This window comes from Passer montanus, unplaced genomic scaffold (assembly GCF_014805655.1).
Source record: "Passer montanus isolate IOZ18808 unplaced genomic scaffold, ASM1480565v1 scaffold32, whole genome shotgun sequence".
Lineage (NCBI taxonomy): Eukaryota > Metazoa > Chordata > Aves > Passeriformes > Passeridae > Passer > Passer montanus.
Genome location: NW_024367930.1, coordinates 5608769 through 5629091, shown reverse-complemented (window position 1 = coordinate 5629091; position 20323 = coordinate 5608769). Strand labels below are relative to the sequence as shown.

The 20323-nt window shown below is 37.1% G+C and overlaps 1 protein-coding gene across 4 annotated transcripts in view; it reads left to right on the top strand.

The window, feature by feature from the left end:
* The window catches only part of UBP1 (upstream binding protein 1), a 38679-nt gene that overhangs the window by 12420 nt on the left and 5936 nt on the right, over positions 1 to 20323 (top strand). For 2 of the 4 annotated variants that reach the window (XM_039714955.1, XM_039714953.1), the window contains exons 2-11: positions 1372 to 1523; positions 6512 to 6588; positions 8739 to 8844; positions 9444 to 9550; positions 10749 to 10901; positions 11057 to 11167; positions 11703 to 11810; positions 18170 to 18273; positions 18948 to 19002; positions 19181 to 19274. In XM_039714955.1, coding sequence (XP_039570889.1) covers positions 1372 to 1523; positions 6512 to 6588; positions 8739 to 8844; positions 9444 to 9550; positions 10749 to 10901; positions 11057 to 11167; positions 11703 to 11810; positions 18170 to 18273; positions 18948 to 19002; positions 19181 to 19274 — 1067 coding nt within the window. The remainder of the gene's footprint in view (positions 1 to 1371; positions 1524 to 6511; positions 6589 to 8738; positions 8845 to 9443; positions 9551 to 10748; positions 10902 to 11056; positions 11168 to 11702; positions 11811 to 18169; positions 18274 to 18947; positions 19003 to 19180; positions 19275 to 20323) is intronic. The other 2 variants (XM_039714954.1, XM_039714956.1) reach the window with 2 other exon arrangements.

Sequence of the window (20323 nt, the reverse complement as noted above, 5' to 3'; positions counted from 1 at the left end):
GACAAATTTCTTAGACTTTTTCACCCTTCATAAATATTTTCTTGTCAATAAAATGTCTTCCAAGTAGCCTGGGGAGTAATATTCCTATAAGAATGTGGCACTTGCTCTGAAAAAAAGTTGGGGTGCCCCACCTGCACTGTGCATATCTAAGACTTAAGCAGACCAAATCTTACATTCTAAGCCTATGTGACACGAAAATATTGACTGTCATTTCATTTCTTGAATTTATTCTGGTATACATTTTTTGATTCTTCAGATATGAGCTGGAATTCAAGAGCAATTAATAGAGTTTTCTTTAAATAGAGCAGGCTCTTGCAGACATTAGGAACAGTAAAAAAACAGTTTTACTTCAAAAATTTTAGTGTACAACCTACAGATAGTAGTGCAATACAGGCATTTGTAACTGTTTACAAAATATATTGAGCACATGTTTGTGATCCGTGACAGAGATACATACAAGCTACATGTTGGTTAAAAACTAAATGAACAGGTGAGATGTTGTGGAGATACTAATTCACATTGGATACATTTTTAAAGAAAGTTGCATGGATATGCAGGTGATGTCATCCTGAATGAAATTTCAGTGCAAGAAAAATTCCTGAAAATGTAAATGTAATTTATGAAGGAAGATTATTACCAATACAGATTATTGATTTCTGTAGAAAGCAGAAGATGTGTTTGCTGGTTGTGGTGAAGCTGTGTCTCTTACCACAGCTTGTGGACAGCATGGATTGCTTTTTATTCTCTAGAAATGTAGCATTTCCAAAGTTTTTCTGGTGGTTATGCATCATAGATAAGTGAAGTGAATCCTGGCATAAACTTTATATGGCTTATGTTTTGTAAATATGCTGCTGCTTAAACATTCTTGAGTTAATCAATGTGCCAAAGCCTAAGAAAAGCTTCAGGAAGCCAACAGAATTAATAGCTTAGACATAATGGCACTAAATGAGGAGAGAGATACTTTCACAGTGTAGGTAACTTACTTTGGGAAATACATTGTTTCAAAGAAGATATTGAAAGCCTTGCTTTCATTTGCAGGTTTATTAGGCAAGTGTGGCTGTGTTGACCGGTGAAAAGTTAAGAGAAAACTTAATTTTTTAAGTGGAGATGGAAACAAAGATTAGATTTTCCAAGGATCAGCAGAGCTGTTTGTGTGCTTAAGTCCCATGGTATTGTTTATGTATCCTAGCCTAAAGGTCTGGTGGAAAATGTTTTTGATGCTGCTCATATAGATTTTGGTAATCAAAGGAGTAACAAAAGTCAGTATGTATTTCACTGTGGGGTTTTTTAAGTCACAAATAACTTTTTTTCTTTAACTTCAATCAAAACAGGGCCAACAATCTCAAAGTTGTCTGTTTTTTTTCTTTTCAGTGATGTTTTGGCGCTGCCTATTTTCAAACAGGAAGATTCCAGCCTTCCACAAGAAAATGAGACCAAACATCCACCTTTCCAGTATGTTATGTGTGCTGCAACATCTCCAGCAGTAAAATTATATGATGAAACTCTCACTTACTTGAATCAAGGTCAGTATACATGTATGAATGCAGCTTGTGGTGCAAGTCTGAAACTGGAGTGGTATTTCATGTTTTGATACACGTGTGTCTATATCCAAAATAAATGCAGTCAGAAATGAGGTTGTGGACATTGAGGTTGTAAGGATGCCTTACGAGTAGTCCTTTTTGTCCAATTTGTGGGCTCTCAGCTATAATATAGTGTTTCTTTCCCTTTGGATTCTGGTGGGATTTCTTCCTTTGTTGGTTTGGTTTTGTTTTTTGTTTTTTTTTTTCCTGTTGTGTGTTGCCTCTCTTCATCCCCCAATAAAATTCAAGCAAACAGAGCTTTTAGGAGACAAATTACAGGCAGTAATAGCTGAAAATTCAGGTCTAATTTGGCATTTATGTTTAAATTTGATTGAAAAGAACAAGTTAATTTGATGTATGCATGAGGTACACACAGACAGCCCTTAAAAGTCATAATAAATGTTAAAGTGTCAGTCCCTGAGGTGTTGCATAAAAGGAACCACTGTAATTGCTCTGAAATTAGCCAGACATGTCTGTCCAGAACTGTATTATATTTAAACAGTTACCTTTGCAGTAAGTGCAGTTACCTTTGTAGTTTGTATACATTTACCAGAAATTAACTAGATAAATACTTCATGTGAACCAGGCTGGGGTTTTTTTCCTTTTTTTTTCCTGGGTTTTAGTTTGCATGAAATTTTTTTTTTTTTTCGTAGAGAGACCACTGACTGCTGGGTAGAATAATCTGAATGTAGTCATTGCCATATGATAAAATCTTTCTCTGAGAAAGTTCACATTGAAAATTATATTGGTGTCCTAAGTTTAGTCAGCTAGTATTCTGAAATCAAAATCGTTTATAATTTGTTTTGGACCATATCAATGGCTTCATACCCTCCCACCTCTTCTTCCCCCTCCTCTGGCTCTAAAGCCCTAGGATCTCCAATCCTTATCCAGTTCAGCTTTCTTTGTCTTGTGGATTTTGATTCTAAATCTTAATAGACTGTGATGGAATATTTAACGTGATTAGATGTTCAACTGAAGCTTATTCTAGAAGTTCAGATCATGGAGCTTCCAGCTTCATCCATCCTTCAGATGGCTGGTTGTTCAGGGGTTTACAGGGTTCTTACTGTGAAATCTGTTAAATGGAGCTATTGGAAACATACTGGAGTTGTGGGACGATGTTTTGGGTTGGCTGCTGCTCAGCTAGATCTATCTGGAATAGCAGAAGTGGTATGGAAGAGAATTTTAAAAGGGAAGCATTCTTTGGGTTGGTTTACACAGTGCAGCAAAGCTTGGACTTCTGTGGAAGCAAGTAACTGCTTGGGAGAGATGGGATCCAGCTTGGAAAGGGCAATGGAGGTATCTTAGCCAGCTTGTGGCTGACCTGGTAAAGAGGGCTTTGGAGTAGGAACAGTGAGGAAGGGAGTGACTGACAGCAGCACTGTGGGGGAGTGATGGCCATGGTTGATAAGCAAAGAGTGTGTAAGGGAACACAGCATCAACTAAAAGAGGCGTAAACAGGGTCATCTCCTCCATTTGGATATGAGCAAGTAAGTGCCTGTAGAGCATCGTTCCAAGGAAACACCAAAGCCCTTTGTGGAGAGTCAGCATGGTGAGGTGCCTCTGAAGTGCACATACATCAGTAGTGCAAGCAGCATAGGAAGTAAGCATGAGGATTTATGAGATCTGTGTGATCTTGGGATCGCAGTGACAGTGTGGGGATATTGGCTCTTAAGGAAAGGCAGAGCAAGAGGATAAGGGAGGGGAGGTTAAGCATTATATGGGAGAACAGCTGGAATGTCTGGGGTTCTGCCTAGGAATATGTGATGTTCCAATTGAGAGCTTATGGATCAGGACTGTAGATGGATTGTGTCATATGGATGACATTGTAGTGAGTATCTGCTGTAGGCCACCTGACCAGGATGAACAAGTAGATGAGATGTTTTTTGAAGAGCTGGAAGTAGCCTCACATTCACAGGCCATGGTCCTTGTAGGAGGACCTCAAGCACCCTGATGTCTCCTGCAGGGACAGTGCAGCAGGGTGTGACTGGAAAGCACTGATTGACAGCTTCCTGATCCAAGTGGTAGAGGATGGCTCTGCTATACCTCATGGAACAGGGAAAGGCTCATTGGGGTTGTGAGTATCAAGGTCAGTCAGGCTTGTTTGCCTTAAGATGGTGGACTTTATGATCCTGAGAGGAAGACGCAAAGCAGAAGATCAAGATCACGTCTTTGAACTTCAGGAGAGTAGAGTCCCCTGGGATAAAGCCCTGGAGGGGAGAGGGGCCCAAGATAGCTGGTTAACTTTCAAGGATTAACTCCTCCAGACTCAAGTGCAGCAAATCCTAATGAACAATAAGTGAGGCAAAAGTGCAGGAGGCTTGCATGGGTAAGCAAGGGAACTCAAATACCAAAGATAGGCATACAGCATATGGAAGCAGGGACAGGTAACCTGAGAGAAGTACAGAGATACTGTCCAAGACTGCAGGGGTGCAATCAGAAAAGCCAAAGCCCAGCTGGACCTGGTGAAAAATGTAAAAAGCAAGATGGTCTTGTGTAAGTATGTAAATAGCAAGAGGAAGACAATTGAAGTGGACCCCCTGCTGAACAGGACATTGGCCATGGTGACACAGGCCACTGGAAAGGCTGAAGTACTGAATGCCTTCTTGGACTCAGTCCTTTCTGGTATCACTGGTCTAGGAATCCAAGGCCTTAGAGATGAAGGGAAAGTTCTGAAGCAAGGAATATGTACCCTTGGTGAAAGAAGAACAGGTCAGGGAATACTTAAGCAAACTGAACATGCATAGATCCACAGATCCTGATGGGATGCACCCACAAGTGCTGAGGGCAATGGCCTGTGTCACTGTGAGGCCACCATTAATAGTCTTTGAATGATCTTGGTGACTAGGAGAGGTGTCTAGAGACTATATCAAAGTTAATGTTGCTCTAATCTTCAAAAAGGAGGACCCAGTAAACTACAGGCTTCCTGGGAAGGTGATGGAGCAGTGTTTCCCTGGTAACCATTTCCTGGTACATAAAGGACAAGATCGTCAGGAGTAGGCAGCACAGATTTCTCAAGGGGGTATCATGCTTGACCAGCTTGATAAACTTCTGTGCTGAATTGGGTGGCATGTTAGACAAGGAGAGGGTGGTAGGCATTGTTTACAAGTGATTTCCTTCAGTAAGGCTTTTGTTGGTTTCTCCCATGTGATCTTTACCAAGAAGCTTATGAAGTATGGTCTCAATGAGCATCCTTTGGGATACTCAGAACCAGCCAGGCTTAGTGATGGGCAATTGGCTGTAGGTGGCCTTGCCTTGAGCAGGGGAATTGCCAAAGATGACCTCCAGAAGTCTCTTCCAAACTTGAACATTCTGGGATTTTTGTGAATGAAGCTGCCACAAGTTCAGTGTGAATTTAGTTCACACTGGATTCACTTACTGTCCATAGACTCTGTCACTATATTCTTCTGGCTGTTCTCTAGGAAAGAACGGATGTGTGTATAGTCTAAGGGATGTGTGTATAGTCTGTAGGGATGACAAAAATCAGTGCTGTAGTGCTTTTTACACTTTCACAGTGGCTACATGTCCAAAACTCCAAAATGGAATGTATTTATTCCTCTGTCTTGAAAATTTCCAGAGCTGTTTTTACATTTTCAAGTCTTGTATTCTTTGATTTTTACTTTTATCAAATCTACTGTCTTAATACTATTTTGTACCTATAAAAGGCTAGGCATACTTCTTGAAGAAACAATTAGAATTTTTTTCTTCACCCACCTCCCTACTCACCCCACCCAAAAAATGTTGAGAGAGAACAGAGAAATATTTGAGAAAGTTTATTAAAATTGCCAGATCCAAGAAATGCTGACTTTAAATATAGTTGAACTTAAGTGTTATAGCTGTTTGAATAGAATAACACTAGTAATTGTAGCAAAAGTTTCCTCCTGTTAAATATAGGAGGAGGAATTTATTATTTACTCAGCTGCGCTAGGTGAACATATATTTCATATGGATTTATGTCATCAATGACTATATCAATGTTCACATGCTGCTTGGGTAAGGAAAGCCTGTACATGTGTAGAGTATATACATAAATATGCTTATTATGTTTGAGAAAAAATAAAAACCCTGAAACAGTCCATAGTTGGAAGTAACATCAGTCTGTGAAAAGTGAAAGGAGATGAAGAAGTTATCTGCTTATTCACAGGGTTATTGCCTTGTAGGGCATGTCAGAAGGTCTTAAATGTGTTATACATGGGACCATAAAGGTAGCCTGAAGGGCAGTGTGGGTGATGATTTTACTGCATTTCATCTTAGTGAAGATGTTGAAATTTATTTTGTCCCATATTTTAGTTAGGGAAATATGATTATGCAAATGAATATGTGCTCACTCTGGAAGGAAAAAACAATCCTTGTGATTAAATAAATTGCTACAAGCTTTGCTTTTGAAGCACAACAGTTTATCATATTCACTGGAAATATAGATTTGCTTATACTGTTGATATAAATAGTAACTGTCTCTTTTAAAGGTCTATTTCTGAAATCATACAAAGACAACAGGTATATGGACAAAATTAAACATGGGAGAATAGTACTTATGTGTTGGAAAAAGTATGAAAATTCTACAAGAGTTTGTTTTGGAAGACCAGTTAATGGTTCTCAGTATGTTGCCATTCAGTATTTTTTAAAAAAAGAAAGGAATTCAGCCTTGAAATGTTTTGTTTTCAGAAAAAAAAAGAAGCAAGTAGTTACACTTGACACAAAATTAAATAATTAAACTTTGAAAATGTCTCTGGTTTTAAGGGGAACAAAAATGTCACTTTGTTTTGTTAATATGCATGGTGTGAAGTGCACGTTGTTATCTGGGTCTCTCAAACTCAAGTTTCAGGTACTGGTATTCTCGTGTCCTGTGAGCCAAAAGTTAATCTAAATGCATTAAATACAAAATAACCTTGTGCTTTTGCTCTTTTAACCATGAAAATTTTTTTTCTTTAAAGGTCAGTCCTATGAGATCCGGATGCTAGATAATCGGAAAGCTGGAGACATACCAGAGATCAATGGAAAACTGGTGAAGGTGAATTTAAGTTCAATAGATAGTGTTACTAACAAACCTGAGACTGTGTATTCTATGGATTTTTTTTTTAATGCTGTCACTAGGTATTGGTCAGAATATGTGGACCAGTGATGTTTACAAATAAAAATGTATGGATATAAGTACCCAATGCACACTTGTGTGCGCTGTAGACCTAAGTATTTATGCAAAGCTTAAGGTAGTTGTCTGTGGATTTATGTATCCAGTGTCTTCTGAACCATCACATTGTCCATTTCAAGTGATTAGGAGAGGTGAGAGGAAGGTAGGGGATCATTTAGATAAAAGTGGAGGTATTGTGATCATGTTTCGTGAGTGTTACAGAAAACATGTGGAGCCAACCCGTGGGTTTTGCAGTAGTGGTATATTGGAGATAGATTCATAGGAGAATGGATCTCTAATTCTGCTGGTTGTTGAACAGTTTGTTCCACAGCTGAGCCCCTTTCCTCAGTTCCAGATTTGTCTCCTTGTGCTTCAATGGTAGTAGAAGGTACTGTTGGTGGTATTTTATAAAGGATGAAAATGAGGCAAACTGAAAAATTAACCAATTTGGAGTGCAAATTATTAAAAGAACTGATGGAGGGGTTTGGATTTTTCTTCTAAGCACCTGATGATTATTGATTTTATTGAATTTAAAAAAAAATCTTATTCAGGTATTAGGAAGGAAGGGAAAAACTTCAATTAAAGTCACTTTGAAAGTGGTGCTGATAAATGCACCAGAACAGTGTGCCTGTGGGAGGCTAAATCTTTACCTGCCAGCTTTGGGCTGTGTAATTTGTGATCTTTGGCTTGCTTATATAGTCCTAGGCCTTGTTCTTATTTGTCTGTGGGATGCTTGTTTAGAGATCATTTCAGGAAGAGTTAAACATGAGCATAGAAGTGGGATTTGAGTTCTGTAATTAAACCTTTTACATCTTGGCACGGTGACTTGCTGTAATAAAAGCATGTGGACTGTTTTGCCCCCTTAGGTGCTATTTCCTTGTGGCCTTGGGTGTCTCTCTTCTGTAATTTTCTAGCTGTGTATGTGGGTGATGAGTCATTTAGTAGGTACAATAGGGCAAAGCAGTGTAAAAGTTTAGAAAAGTCAATTTTACCATAGCAAGGTATTGTTATGCTGCATCAATGAATTTTCCATTTTGCACAATTAAATATTGAAATCTAGTATTTTACCAAAGAAATAATTTCATGGAGGTGATGGTGGCTACAGATATTTCCAAGTTCCAAACATGCCAGTTTGAAGTGCAGAAGGAATGGTGTGTTTGTGTGTGTGCGTTTGTTTGTACACATGCACACACATTTGCTGCCCATTATCTTTGAAATAAACCCAAGGAAGTGCAATCCATCTTGAAGAGGCACTCCATTTAAAAGTTTCAGCTTCTGTTAATACAAGGAAGACTGTAGAATAATGGAAAAAATATGCAAATCTGTCTACATTCTGTTTGTTGGGTAACAGTCAATGTATACAGTATTTTTCCAGCCTTTTTGTAACAAATTGCTTTATATGTGCATTCATTTAGCAGTACCAAAACTGCCCACAAAAATAGGTATTGTTAGAGAATTGCTTCTAGTTGAATAAAATTAATCATATTGTAGTTGTTCTGGATGAATATTTCATCTAGAGTAGTTGAGAAAATGTGGAACTTTTTAATTCTATTAAGTAAAATCATAGAGTTTCTGTAAATATCTTAATAGTACTAGGGAAGGAATTTTCTATTTTATTTCTTAAAATGTGCTGTACAAGTTTACAGAATTCCCAGTGAAAGAATAATCAAGTAATATTCACCACTTTTCTTAATAAATGAAATCTTTGGTGTTTGCTTTCTAAAATAATTTGGTGCTGCCAACACAGTGTTGATACTGTGCTGCCAGTGTTTCTCAGTTCACTGTATGTAATTCATAGTGACCTTTTGAGTATCCAACCAGATGTAATTCTCCCTTTCATTTTTACCACATTTTCAAGTAAGTCCTGCTGCTCAGTTCTATTTCTGTATTCTGGAATATTTTGGGACACTGATGCTCGCCAAATTTTTTCTGTAAATAATGTATTTTTTAGCACTGTGGCTATTTTGGGATGGTTTAGTACTTCTGTGTGTAGTGACTCTGGCTTATCACAGGCTTGTTTTCCTCTTTGTTAGAGCATTATAAGAGTTGTGTTCCATGACAGAAGGTTGCAGTACACAGAGCACCAGCAGCTAGAAGGTTGGAAGTGGAACCGCCCTGGGGACAGACTGCTCGACTTAGGTATAAGTGTTACTGTTTGTTGACCCTGTATAGATTTCGATTTCCAAATTTAAATTGATCACATTCACACTGATGCTCAGGCTGATGAAAAAGGACAGACCAGATTTCTGGATGATACTTTATTATAGTGTGTGTTTTGAATATAAACGTTCTTACCACGTCTACATTCTTTTCAAATTTTAAGTGCTATGAAAGTAAGATGGCAACTCTGCAGCCATACACATTTAATATTCTTTCTGATTTTGATTGCTAATTGTTGCAGTGATTAGGAGAACACAGAGAGCAGTAACTTTCTCTGTTAGACTGCGAAAACGATACCAACATGGTTTGTGTACTTTGTGTAACTTGATCATTTTTGGTGCATAACCTCAGGGGCGGCAGCAGGGGAGGAGAATGAAAAAGCACCCAAAACCTTGAGCACTTTACGTGTTGAATCTACTAAGATTCTTTGTATCAGTCTTAAGAAACTGGCCAAGCCACCAAAGCCCACATTTTTCCATCCTACCTTGTGTATGGTGATATAAATCTTATATTACAATTTATTTATAGTGTTTACTTTCTGTTTACTTTTCTGAAATATATGCTGCTTATTTTAATAGATATTCCAATGTCTGTTGGAGTCATTGATATCAAGACAAATCCAAGCCAACTCAACGCAGTTGAATTTTTATGGGATCCAACAAAATGTACATCTGCTTTTATTCAGGTTTGAAACTTTATTTGACTGGATGTCTGTGTTTGGTGCCTTTCAAGTCACAAACAGCAGTATACTTGAACTACAAAGCTTCTTGGTTTAGTGGGATGGCCATTAAATACCATCTTGGTGAAAAAACATGGGTTCGTACATCTATTAGAGTCCCTAGTAAGGCTTTTCTATTTCATTTGGGTTTATAGAAAAAATTTTTAAAAAAGCTTTTAAACAACTCTTTGAAGAAAGCTGTCATAGTTAAAATATTTAGTTGTATGAAGTGTAACAATTAACTTACATTCCTTTCTGTAACTCTTACTACTGCTCTCAGCAGAAGCTTGGCTTAAGATTTCAAAATTAAAAGTATTGTCCTACAAGAAAAGGGTTTTAAATCAGGCACTCAAAAGATGTTTCTTACTATGTCAGTAGGCTTCCTTGTAGGAATTCTATTATTTGTGTATTTGATATGCAGAGCAAATGAGCATGCTTTCTTTGGAAATTATTTAGACTAAATGTTTATGTTCACATTGCTTACTTTTGTCTCAGACCTGATTTCATTGTAAAAAAGTATGGCTGTAAAGTTTCAGGTAGCAAAGTTTCTTCCTCTGGCTGTCAAAATAGGTTAAATTCTATATTGTCAGGAAATTAACTGTGAGCTAGATAGAGATACTTTTTTTAGTAAGAGTTTCATAATTGTTAAAATGTAGTCTTCTTGAAGAACTGTGAGATAAATTAGGGAATAGTTTTGTTTATACATTTCCTTACAAAAGATTATAACAGACTGAAAATGGAACTGATATTATGCCACTATAGTTGGGTTGTTCTACAGCTCACTTAAAATTCCATAAGGAAGCAAAATAAATTTGGAGCACTGTCCAGTGAGATTATTCCTAATTCCTTCTATTGCACCAATTTTCTCCCTAGATACCCTTAAGGGGTCTTTATAGCTTATAAACATAGTGTTCACTCTGATGTAGCAGCTGAAGCAATTACACCCTGATTAAAAGATCTCAGGACTTTAAAAGGAGCTGGGCGTATTTGAAAATACCCTGAGGTGAGGGTGCATGAGGTGAAAAACTCTTCCAGTCAGTGACCTTTTATAGCTTTGCTATATTTTTTACAAGAAACTGTTTATGTGATGTAGGTAACATATAATAAAGTTCATGCCTGAAATGCTTCTGAGGGTCCTTTTTATTTGGTCATTGTTTCTTTTCAGGTACATTGTATCAGCACTGAATTTACACCTCGTAAACATGGAGGAGAGAAAGGAGTTCCTTTTAGGATTCAGGTTGACACCTTTAAACAGACGGAAAATGGAGAATATACAGATCATCTGCATTCAGCCAGTTGTCAAATCAAAGTTTTTAAGGTAACATTAGAAAACAGATCCTTAAGTCTGTAATTTTCATAAAGATATGGGAAATGGTTTTATTACTGCTTGTAATGGTTCATGTCTGAGATCAGATTTCAGTTATAAAGCCATTTCCCAGTTGTGCTTATGTTCACATAACTGTTCATTTTTAGCCCAAAGGAGCAGACAGAAAGCAGAAAACAGACAGAGAAAAGATGGAAAAGCGAACTGCACATGAAAAAGAGAAGTATCAGCCTTCATATGACACCACAGTTCTTACAGAGGTAACAATAAAATTGCATTTGCTGACTGAGGAGAATATACATAGATACAGCAGATTACTGAGCTGCAGTCTTGGAAGGGTTGGGGAAGAATTATTTCTGCATAGAGATAAACTTTTTATTTGACAGACTTGTCCAGCAAGCAGCAACGTTCAGTTTTAAGATTTTGTTTAGTAAACTTGGATTTGGATACTCAATGGATGCTGTATTAAAACACACTTTAGATTAAACACTGTTTGACTGACTGTACTGAATCCTTGAGCAAGACTTGATACAGATTTCAAAATCTTGCAGCTGAAAAGCAAAAAAACCAAATCAATGAGGGGGGACTCTTAAAGTTTATTTACCAAATTTGAGCTTCAAATCTGTTTTTCAGAGATTACTGAATTGAAGGCCAGAGCCTCATTAGGTTTTTTATTTAAACATCAGTGAGTTCTATGCAGTTTTCTAAATATTTCAGAAGTTTTTTAAAGGCTTTTAGATCTTTCCTCACTGTATAATGAAAAGAAATTGATCCACATCTTTGGTGTTTGTCCAGATGAGGCTTGAGCCTATAATTGAAGATGCAGTTGAACATGAGCAGAAAAAGTCCAGCAAGCGGACTTTGCCAGCAGACTACGGTGATTCTCTGGCAAAGCGAGGCAGTGTAAGGGACTTCTGCTTACCTTTTGATTATGCAAGATACCTTGTGCAGTGTTAGATATAGGAGAAACTTCCATTTTGTAAAGTAAAAATACTTTGATTGCTGTGTCTTAACTTAATTCACTTCTCTGTATCTCAATTACTCCATGTTTGTTTTCAGCAAAGGAATCCTTCCTAAATCTAACACTTAAACTGTTGCAGAGGGACTGTGTAACTTGAGTCAAGAGCTTTCAGTTTATATGACTTGAAATGAAATAGCATTTTGCTTTGCTATACATGTGTAATTAGTGGAAGTAAGAACAGTTGCATTTAGTGGTTTGTTCCTATTTCTGCTTATATTCAGTAGAAGTTTTCATGTACATCAGTATTTTTAAAAAGCCATGTTGTGTTACAGATGATTGTTAGTGATTATTCCTTTAGCCATCTACATACTGTGCTCCAAGCAGGTTTAATGCAGTTCAGAAGAGTCAGCTCATCTTCATGATCTGTGTTATGTTACCCTATCTGTGCACCTCGGAGGGAATCTGGCATCTCCTGTGCCCTCCCTGACATATATCCCGTGCAGTCATCCTGCCAAGGGTTAGCATTTTAGATTTCTTAAATGTTGTTCCTTAAGGAGGAACAATTCTGCATCTTTCATTTGGCAAGTTGATAAGGTGACTGTGGAAGGCCATGGTTTGACTGTTCTTTGAACACAATACTGTGCTGAAACTCTTTACCAATAGTGCTTAAGCATGATTTGGCTGGTATTTATGATCTGTGAAAGTGATGTGTAAAGTTTTACATTTTGGTTATAAAATACTTCAGTATATGCTTCTTGTTGTTTATAATCCATGTAGCTGGGTGGGAAGGAACAAGCAATATTAGTCAGATGGGTTCTTTGGAGGATATTTGGATTTTCTGTTTTGTGCACCCAAAACTATTGTACGCACTGAGCTGTCTGAATTTACCTTCTAATGTTCTTGGCTGTTGGGTTTTTTTGGTTTTTGTTCTTTCTTTTAAGGTGCACCTTTATGATTCTTTGGCAGTACATTCTTTTACTTGTTCCAGCTGGCCCTGGGGGAGAGGCAGGAGAAAACAGACTTTTATCACTTTTGCTTATAAAGCATCTTCTGAAGCTTGTCCTTGGAGGGATTTCTGTGTTTTTCTCATGCGGTTACAAATATTTCATTGAATGATTGTTGCTTATAGGAAGAATAACAGAGAAAGGTATTTTTAAACAGATTAAGACAAATCCATTGTCCAGAGCCAGACAAACTGTAGCTAAATCCTAACTAGAAGTTGTCTAACCTTTCTTTAATAATATCTTGGAATTCTAAGATTCTATGAATTACCTTAATTCTACATTTCCTTAATTGTAGTGAAGAAGAGCTTAGATAGAACAGTACTGGACTTCTGTTGTCTTACCCAAAGTACACAAAGGATAATGACCCACAGGCTGTTTTGAATAGGAGCTATGTACAGCTTCTCAGTTCTCTTAATAGTGCAGTTCACTATTCCTGTTTCTCATTTGCCTGTAATAAAATGCTGCCTTGAGATAATTTGGTCAGTTTGTTGAGACCATTTTGAATTTTATCCACACTGGATGAAATCTTTTCAGCATCCCTAATTTGCTATTGTTTGCAGACTTCAACACATGCTAATTCCATCATTACAATGTTTTTTATCATTAGCAAAATTATTAGAAATCACCAAGCCCATAAAAAATGCCTAGAAACAGTATTTTTTCTGTATTCCTAGAAAAGCCTTGGTTATTGCTATGCACTCAGTACTGGTTTTAGAAGGTGAATGTAAAACTTGTTTCCTTGATGTAGAAAAGGAGTATCTGATCTACATCTTGAAGGCCAATCACTGACCTTTTTCTTTTGTCACCAGACATGCTTATTTTTGTGGGCCCTGTAGATATGGACAGGGATGATAAATGTTTCTAGTTAAAGCAGTTCTGTCCTTGCAAATCTGTCTTCCTAAATGTGGCCATCAGAAGCTTTGGCCGTTTCCAGACTTCCTCAGACGTGCAGATCAAGTGTTCTGTATTGTGCAGTACTGTTGTCACAGAGGTGCTGAGACACAAGAAGTGAAGACTATGTTTAAGTATGACATAGACACTGTTTCACATGTTATGTGTTTCTATATGATGGATCTTTTTATTTCTCATTTCCTGTACGAACTGTAGCTCTATTACAGAAAAAAACCAAACTGGAATTGCTTGGAATGTATTTTTACTAGACGCAGTCAAGACTTAGTCAGTGCTGCTTACTAGTTGCCCAGAAATAGTACTCAGTTACCTTTTTTGAATTTTGAAATTAATGTTGATCCTGTGTATAATTCTTTGATTTTAAAGCTGTGAATTCTTATCTTCCTGCTGCACCTAACCTAACCTTTCATTAATTGCTTTTTGCATCTCATTTTGTATTTTGGCTTTTTTTTTTTATTTCACCCCTCTAAGATTCTACTGTTCGATTTGTTAGATATTACAATTTTTTGCTGCCTTTTTTTTCCTCCTATGTGATTATTTCCAGCACAGTCACAATTGGATTTGGACAGATTGATTTCTTACTGTGCTTCCTTCAGAAAACATTGAATCTGTTTTCTTTTGAATTTAATTCTTATAGCTTTCTAACATAATGTGAAGAATTTGGTGGAGCTTCCTTTCTGAGTGTTCGTTCTGCTCTTCTGTCCTTTCAAAGAACCAGAGGGTTTTTTCCTAGCTACCATCACCCATCTTTCCCTTATCACTTATTTTCATAAGAATGCCATCCAGATAAGGCATTCTTATGAAAATTTTTCATTACTTTTTTCATTCACTTTTCCATTACTTCTCTGAATTCACTGGATGTATCAAACTTCAGTGCATTCACTGCAGGTCTGCAGTGTTGCTCTCAGTGTTGTCCAAACAGGACACAGCTAGACTGCTCGTTAGACTCTTCACACTATGGAGCATTAACTTCTTCTGTAGGTATAAAAGGCTACAAATTTAACCTTGCCTTCTGGACCTCAGAGTGGATGTTTATGTACATGTTACCTTCATTCTGGGGCCACTTTATGAAGGAGGCACTTTGTTTTCCTCTCTCTTTGTATGTAAAAGTTAGTTCTTATCTAATGAAAAAGAAAACTGTGGGGTTTTTTTTCCTCTTTCTCCTGTTTTGAATTTATAAAAGCAGGAAGATTTGTGTTTTAGTAGTTAGGCCTTTGCCCTTCTTTCTGTCTGCAGTATTTTGGTTGATTTTCATAGTACTGTGTTTTATATGTCACAAGCTTGAATATATAAAATACAAATTGATTAAACTTGGTCAAATGGTAATTTTTTTGCAGATAGAGTTGATTATAGAGCACCTGGAAGTTAAAAGACTTCCACGTATAGACCTTGAAATAAACTGGAATGTTAAATAGTAGAAATGAAAGATTGCTCCATACCGTGTATAAGAAAATTGATGCTTTATTCTCTAAGGGGTGCTGTGTGTCCAAGTAGAAGTCTAAATTGGAGAGCAAATTAGACTTACTGTATTTTGGTTTTGTATTTTGTTTTCATATTTATTTGGTCTTTGAATATAGTATACAGTTCTTTGTCAAGGTTCAGCTTTACTCTCTTGTAAGGCATGAATTTGGGCAGATTCCAGTATATTTGAGGTAGGAAGGGATAGTACATTAAACCATGGCTTAGAATAACTTGAGATTTTGCAATTTCTCTGCAGTTAGGAATGTTCTGAGTTTAAATCCTAAATGACTGATAAGTCATACTTAGAAAGATCTTTTGAATTTCTTTTTAACTCAGTAAAGCTTCATTCATGGCCTTTACAGAAGGTGGTTAGACATCTGAAACCAGAATAGTTTTTTCCTGAATTAATGCCCATTTGGAAATAAGACATAGTTTCTGCAGTATAGTGCTATCAGGAGTATTGTATCAGTGTGCTAGTAATGGAGAGCATTTAGTCTTGAGACCTCAAATACATGATCTTGGCAAATTCATCAGTATATATTAATTGCTTTTTAGAGGTAAGACACAGTGCCAATCTTCTTTCTGTTCTGTGATGGCGCTTTACAGGGTTGAATGCTTCCTTGTGACAGGGTGACATTTTCTCCTAGGTTTGTGTTACTGGTCAGGGACTTCTGTATTAGTATCATTAACTTCCTGAATGTCCTTTGGTTAACTCAGTTTTGGCTTAGGAATGTAAGAAACATCCTGATGGATCAGTCCACAAGGACGAAGTCATGATCTGTCCCTGACAGTGACAATAGCAGATGCTTTTTCAGGGAAGCAGGGCTGCTTTCTGTGATCCATTCCACTTGTAGCCCTCACCCCCTCAATCCAGAATCATCATGCTGGATGTTAGAAAAGAAAACACATCCTTGCTTAGTCTTTGTAGTGTTAATGGATTTGGGTCTGCCAGGCATTTGCTTAATCCAGTTTGTGAAGTGCAGGACATTTGTGCATGAGAGTGATTCCAAAAGCATAATCAGTTCAGGCTGCTTGCTAGAAGACTTTCTTGTTCCTTGAACCTTTCAGAATTAAGTATCTCAGTGCTCAAATGCTCCTTTTCCCCTCCCCAACCTGTAAGACACAAACAAGGCGAGCAGAGGCAATAGATGTGTTGCAGTAGTATTACTATTTATTTTTTGGTTTTAACCAGCCTATTGAGTCTCAGTGGATAGTGGTGCTTTTGCTGGAATAGGAGACAAGGCAGGAAACCATGTTTATGGGAGAAGAAAGGCTACTTGCTTTGGGTTGGGATTTTTTTTTTCTGAATACTTCAGACTAAATGTTTTCTGAATACTGCAAATGTGCTTCTTCCTGGATTTAAACCCAGAGCTTCGTTGTGATGAAGTTCAGCTGGGATTGAAGGACAGAAACACCGGCTGCAGTAGCTACCTTGGGAATGGCTCAGAAGGTGTTCTCTGGCACCAGTGCATTCTTCTCTGCCCCTGAATGTAAATATATGGTGGCTAGAATCTTGTATTGGAATGGTTGCCAAGGATGTGGAACTTGCATCTTGGCTTAAACATCTTGGCTTAAAATTTAGGAGGAGAATGTCACAAAATTAAAGAATTTTAATTGCACTTTTAAAATATTTCAGAAGAACAAGGTTAATGTTACTATGTTGCGCTTTTATTTTAAAATTACAGCTTTGTACCACATATTTAGGGAATGAAGGCTACTGTAAACTACCTGATGTAACATCTTTAAGGTTAACATTAAATCAGCCTGAGAAGAGAGACAACAGGTGGGAATGAATGTACAGATTTGGAGGAGGAATGTGTCACCCTACCAGGTTATAGAGGAGCATGTGTGGGGACACTGTAGCCCAAAGGGTGGCTTTGACCATGTAATCAGACTGTGGACTCTGTGGTGAACAAAAATGCTAAATCTCAGACAGATAAAGCAAGTTCCTAATTTTTAAGCTATTTGCATGCAAGACAAATTTATTTTAATTCCATGTGCCATCCTGGGGAACTTGCCATCTGATGCTGAGAAGTGAAGAATGGGGTCCAGCACAGAAATGGTTATCTCTCTTACAGAGGGTGGCAGCTGGTGTTGCCCTTATTTACTGTTTCCCCCAGATAAAGGAAAGATTTTTCAACACAAAATTGTTGAAACAAGTTTCTGTTGGTATTAAGTCACAGTTGTTCCCCTCCACCCTGTTCTACAAGGCTGTGATATAAATCTGGAAATTTCTTACAAGGTATTTAGCTGGTACATGATAAGTATGTCAGAAATCTTTGTTATCTGAACAGACATTGTCTTAGCTTACCTGATCATGGGCTGCTTGCTTGTTTTAATCATGTATTTGAACATATCAAAAATTTTGTTTGTTGTTTTTCTTTAAAATACTGGATTTTTAGTACTGTTGGAAGCACTAAAAGGTAGCCTTGTTTCGAAAAGCTTTATCACAATGATTTCAAAAAACTACTGACAAAATTAGATGGCTTATCATATACTTGTGATGACTTAATATACATTAAATATATCCACAAGGTGCAGTCTAGCTTCATAGCTTCACTTAATATTATGGTACACTTTTTGTTGTGGGGCAGTTTAAACAGCCCTTTCATCCTGTTCAGGATAAAAGACTTTTTTCCAGCAGGTGGCTGTGGGGGTTGGTTGGTTTTGGCTTAAATTGAATAATCTGTACATTTTTTAAAGAGAAGACAGTATAAATAGAAGTCTTCATAAAAGAACAAGATAAACAGAGCTGATTTTTACCTGGAATATCTGCATGTAATGTGTGGCATAGAGTGAGTCTTTATTTGGAAGTGCAGATCAGAATAGTCTGTGGATAAACCCCTGGCTTTAAATGAGAGAGGTGTACAATCAGAGTAAAAAAGGTTTTGTCAAGAGAAACTTAAGTTTTAATTCTTTATCTTCAGTGCTCACCATGGCCAGATACTCCTACAACATTTGTGAACAACAGTCCTACTCCTGCTCCAACTTTCACCTCTGCTCAGCACAACACCTACAGTGTCCCAGACAGGTAGGTTTCCCTTCTGTATCCCCATTAAAGGCAACATTTTAATCAGGCTTATTCAGAACACGTTCTGACTAAATTCAACTGTGTTCTGTTTCCACTGGGGAACTGGGAGATTTTTTTGACCTATATATTCATTTTAGAGTATGACATTTGCATCACATGGTTCAGTTATAAGGTGACTACTTCTGCCTCACCATCCTTCTTCCTTACTATACATTTTTTAAAAGAATTTCTTGTCCTTTGTTATATAGCCAATACTTTACCTTTTCACTATTGTAATGTAGTCCTTGTCTATGGAAACTATTTTTAGCTTTCTTCAGTAAGAACAGTCTTTATTTCCATCATACACAGTTAGTATAATTTGCAAGAAAAAGGTCCAACAAATATCTTCAAAAACTTTTCAACAAAAATTGCATTGGTGAAAGCATTTTGTTTTGAGGTGTTAATTAAACTACTGTAACCAAACCTGCAGTTCATCCAAAAGTTATTGGCAGTGGTGTGGTCTGATCCATGTACTGTGGAATGGTCTTTCTCTTAGGTTTAACAAGTTGCAATCTTTTAATTCTTTCAACTGTGATATTTATTGTTTTGGAAATTTCAAGTTAATTTTCAACAAAGGTTAAATATTTTGGTTTATAGAATTTTAGTAATACTTGGTTTTATTTTTTAATCTGTAGCAATTCTTCCTCCCCAAATCATCAAGGAGATGGAACCTCTCAAGGGTCAGGAGATGTGAGTGTTTGCTTTCTGGTACTGATCAAAAGTGTATTTCTATAGCTGTGTCAGAATATTTGATTTACACTTGATGTTATAAGAAAGTGTTGAATCGAGGGAGATATTTTTTAATTTCTTGGATTTTGTTTGGGTTTTTTAGTATCCAAATTATTGTATCCAATCTTCTTTCTTACAGCAGCTTCATCCTTCAGCCACAATCCAGGAAACTCAGCAATGGTTGCTCAAGAATAGATTCTCTGCCTATACAAGGCTTTTTTCAAATTTCTCAGGTATCTGTAGTTTACTTTTTTCGTTCTTTGTGTTACTGAGCAGGTTTTTTGTGGGAAAAGAGTTCTCTAAGAACATTATGGTATACATATTTATGCGATTCTCTGCCTATACAAGGCTTTTTTCAAATTTCTCAGGTATCTGTAGTTTACTTTTTTCGTTCTTTGTGTTACTGAGCAGGTTTTTTTGTGGGAAAAGAGTTCTTTAAGTACATTATGGTATACATATTTATGCATATTTATTTACTAGTTTGCTGGTTAAAGAGCAGTGCAGTTTCCACTGTATGTGTGAACACAAGACATGGCAGTAGATGAACTGTGTGGGGCTGTGTTTTGGTGTTTGCTTCCTCAGTATTCCTTGGAATTGTGCAAAGGGTGATATGACACAGTACTCACTATAAGTAAATTCATTTTTCTTTGGTGACACTTGATGGGGACAGTGTTGTGAATGATGCCAGCTCTGCCTCTTGGCTTAGCTCATGCTTCTGTCAGAATTTCTTTGTACCAGGCTTTTTCTCTGAGAAGGTTTATTTTTCTGCTGCTGGTTAGTTTTTGACCTGTGCTTCTTGTATGAGTGTTGCTCAGCTTTCTTCATAAACTGTAGTACCAAATTTCTGATAAAGATTCTTGGAAAACTTTTCTTCTTTTTAATTATTATTTTTTAAAAAGTCAAATACTAGCTAGCTGGTGCCTTTTTTTTTTTTTAAGCAAGCAGTGTAGCATATCTGAATTTTATTATGCTACCTCAGGTCTGGGGCTTTTTTTTATTATAGTGTTTAAGGGCTTTGATCAGTTATTTTTTTGCTGGCTTTTATTTGTGCATTCCTGGATAGTCTGTGGAGTATTTTCATGCATAAAGACTATTTTTTCCTGTTTTCCCACTCATCTATTACAATGACTGATATTTCAGAGTGTTGTTTTCTTCTCTGACACTCATGCTGCTTCTCAAAAAATCTGTCCTCCCATTTTTGGCTTCAGCAGCACCTTCTATACTCGAGTGCATTGTTGTAACTTAAGTGCACTGAGGAAGTGATGGATGGGTAGTTGAGTGT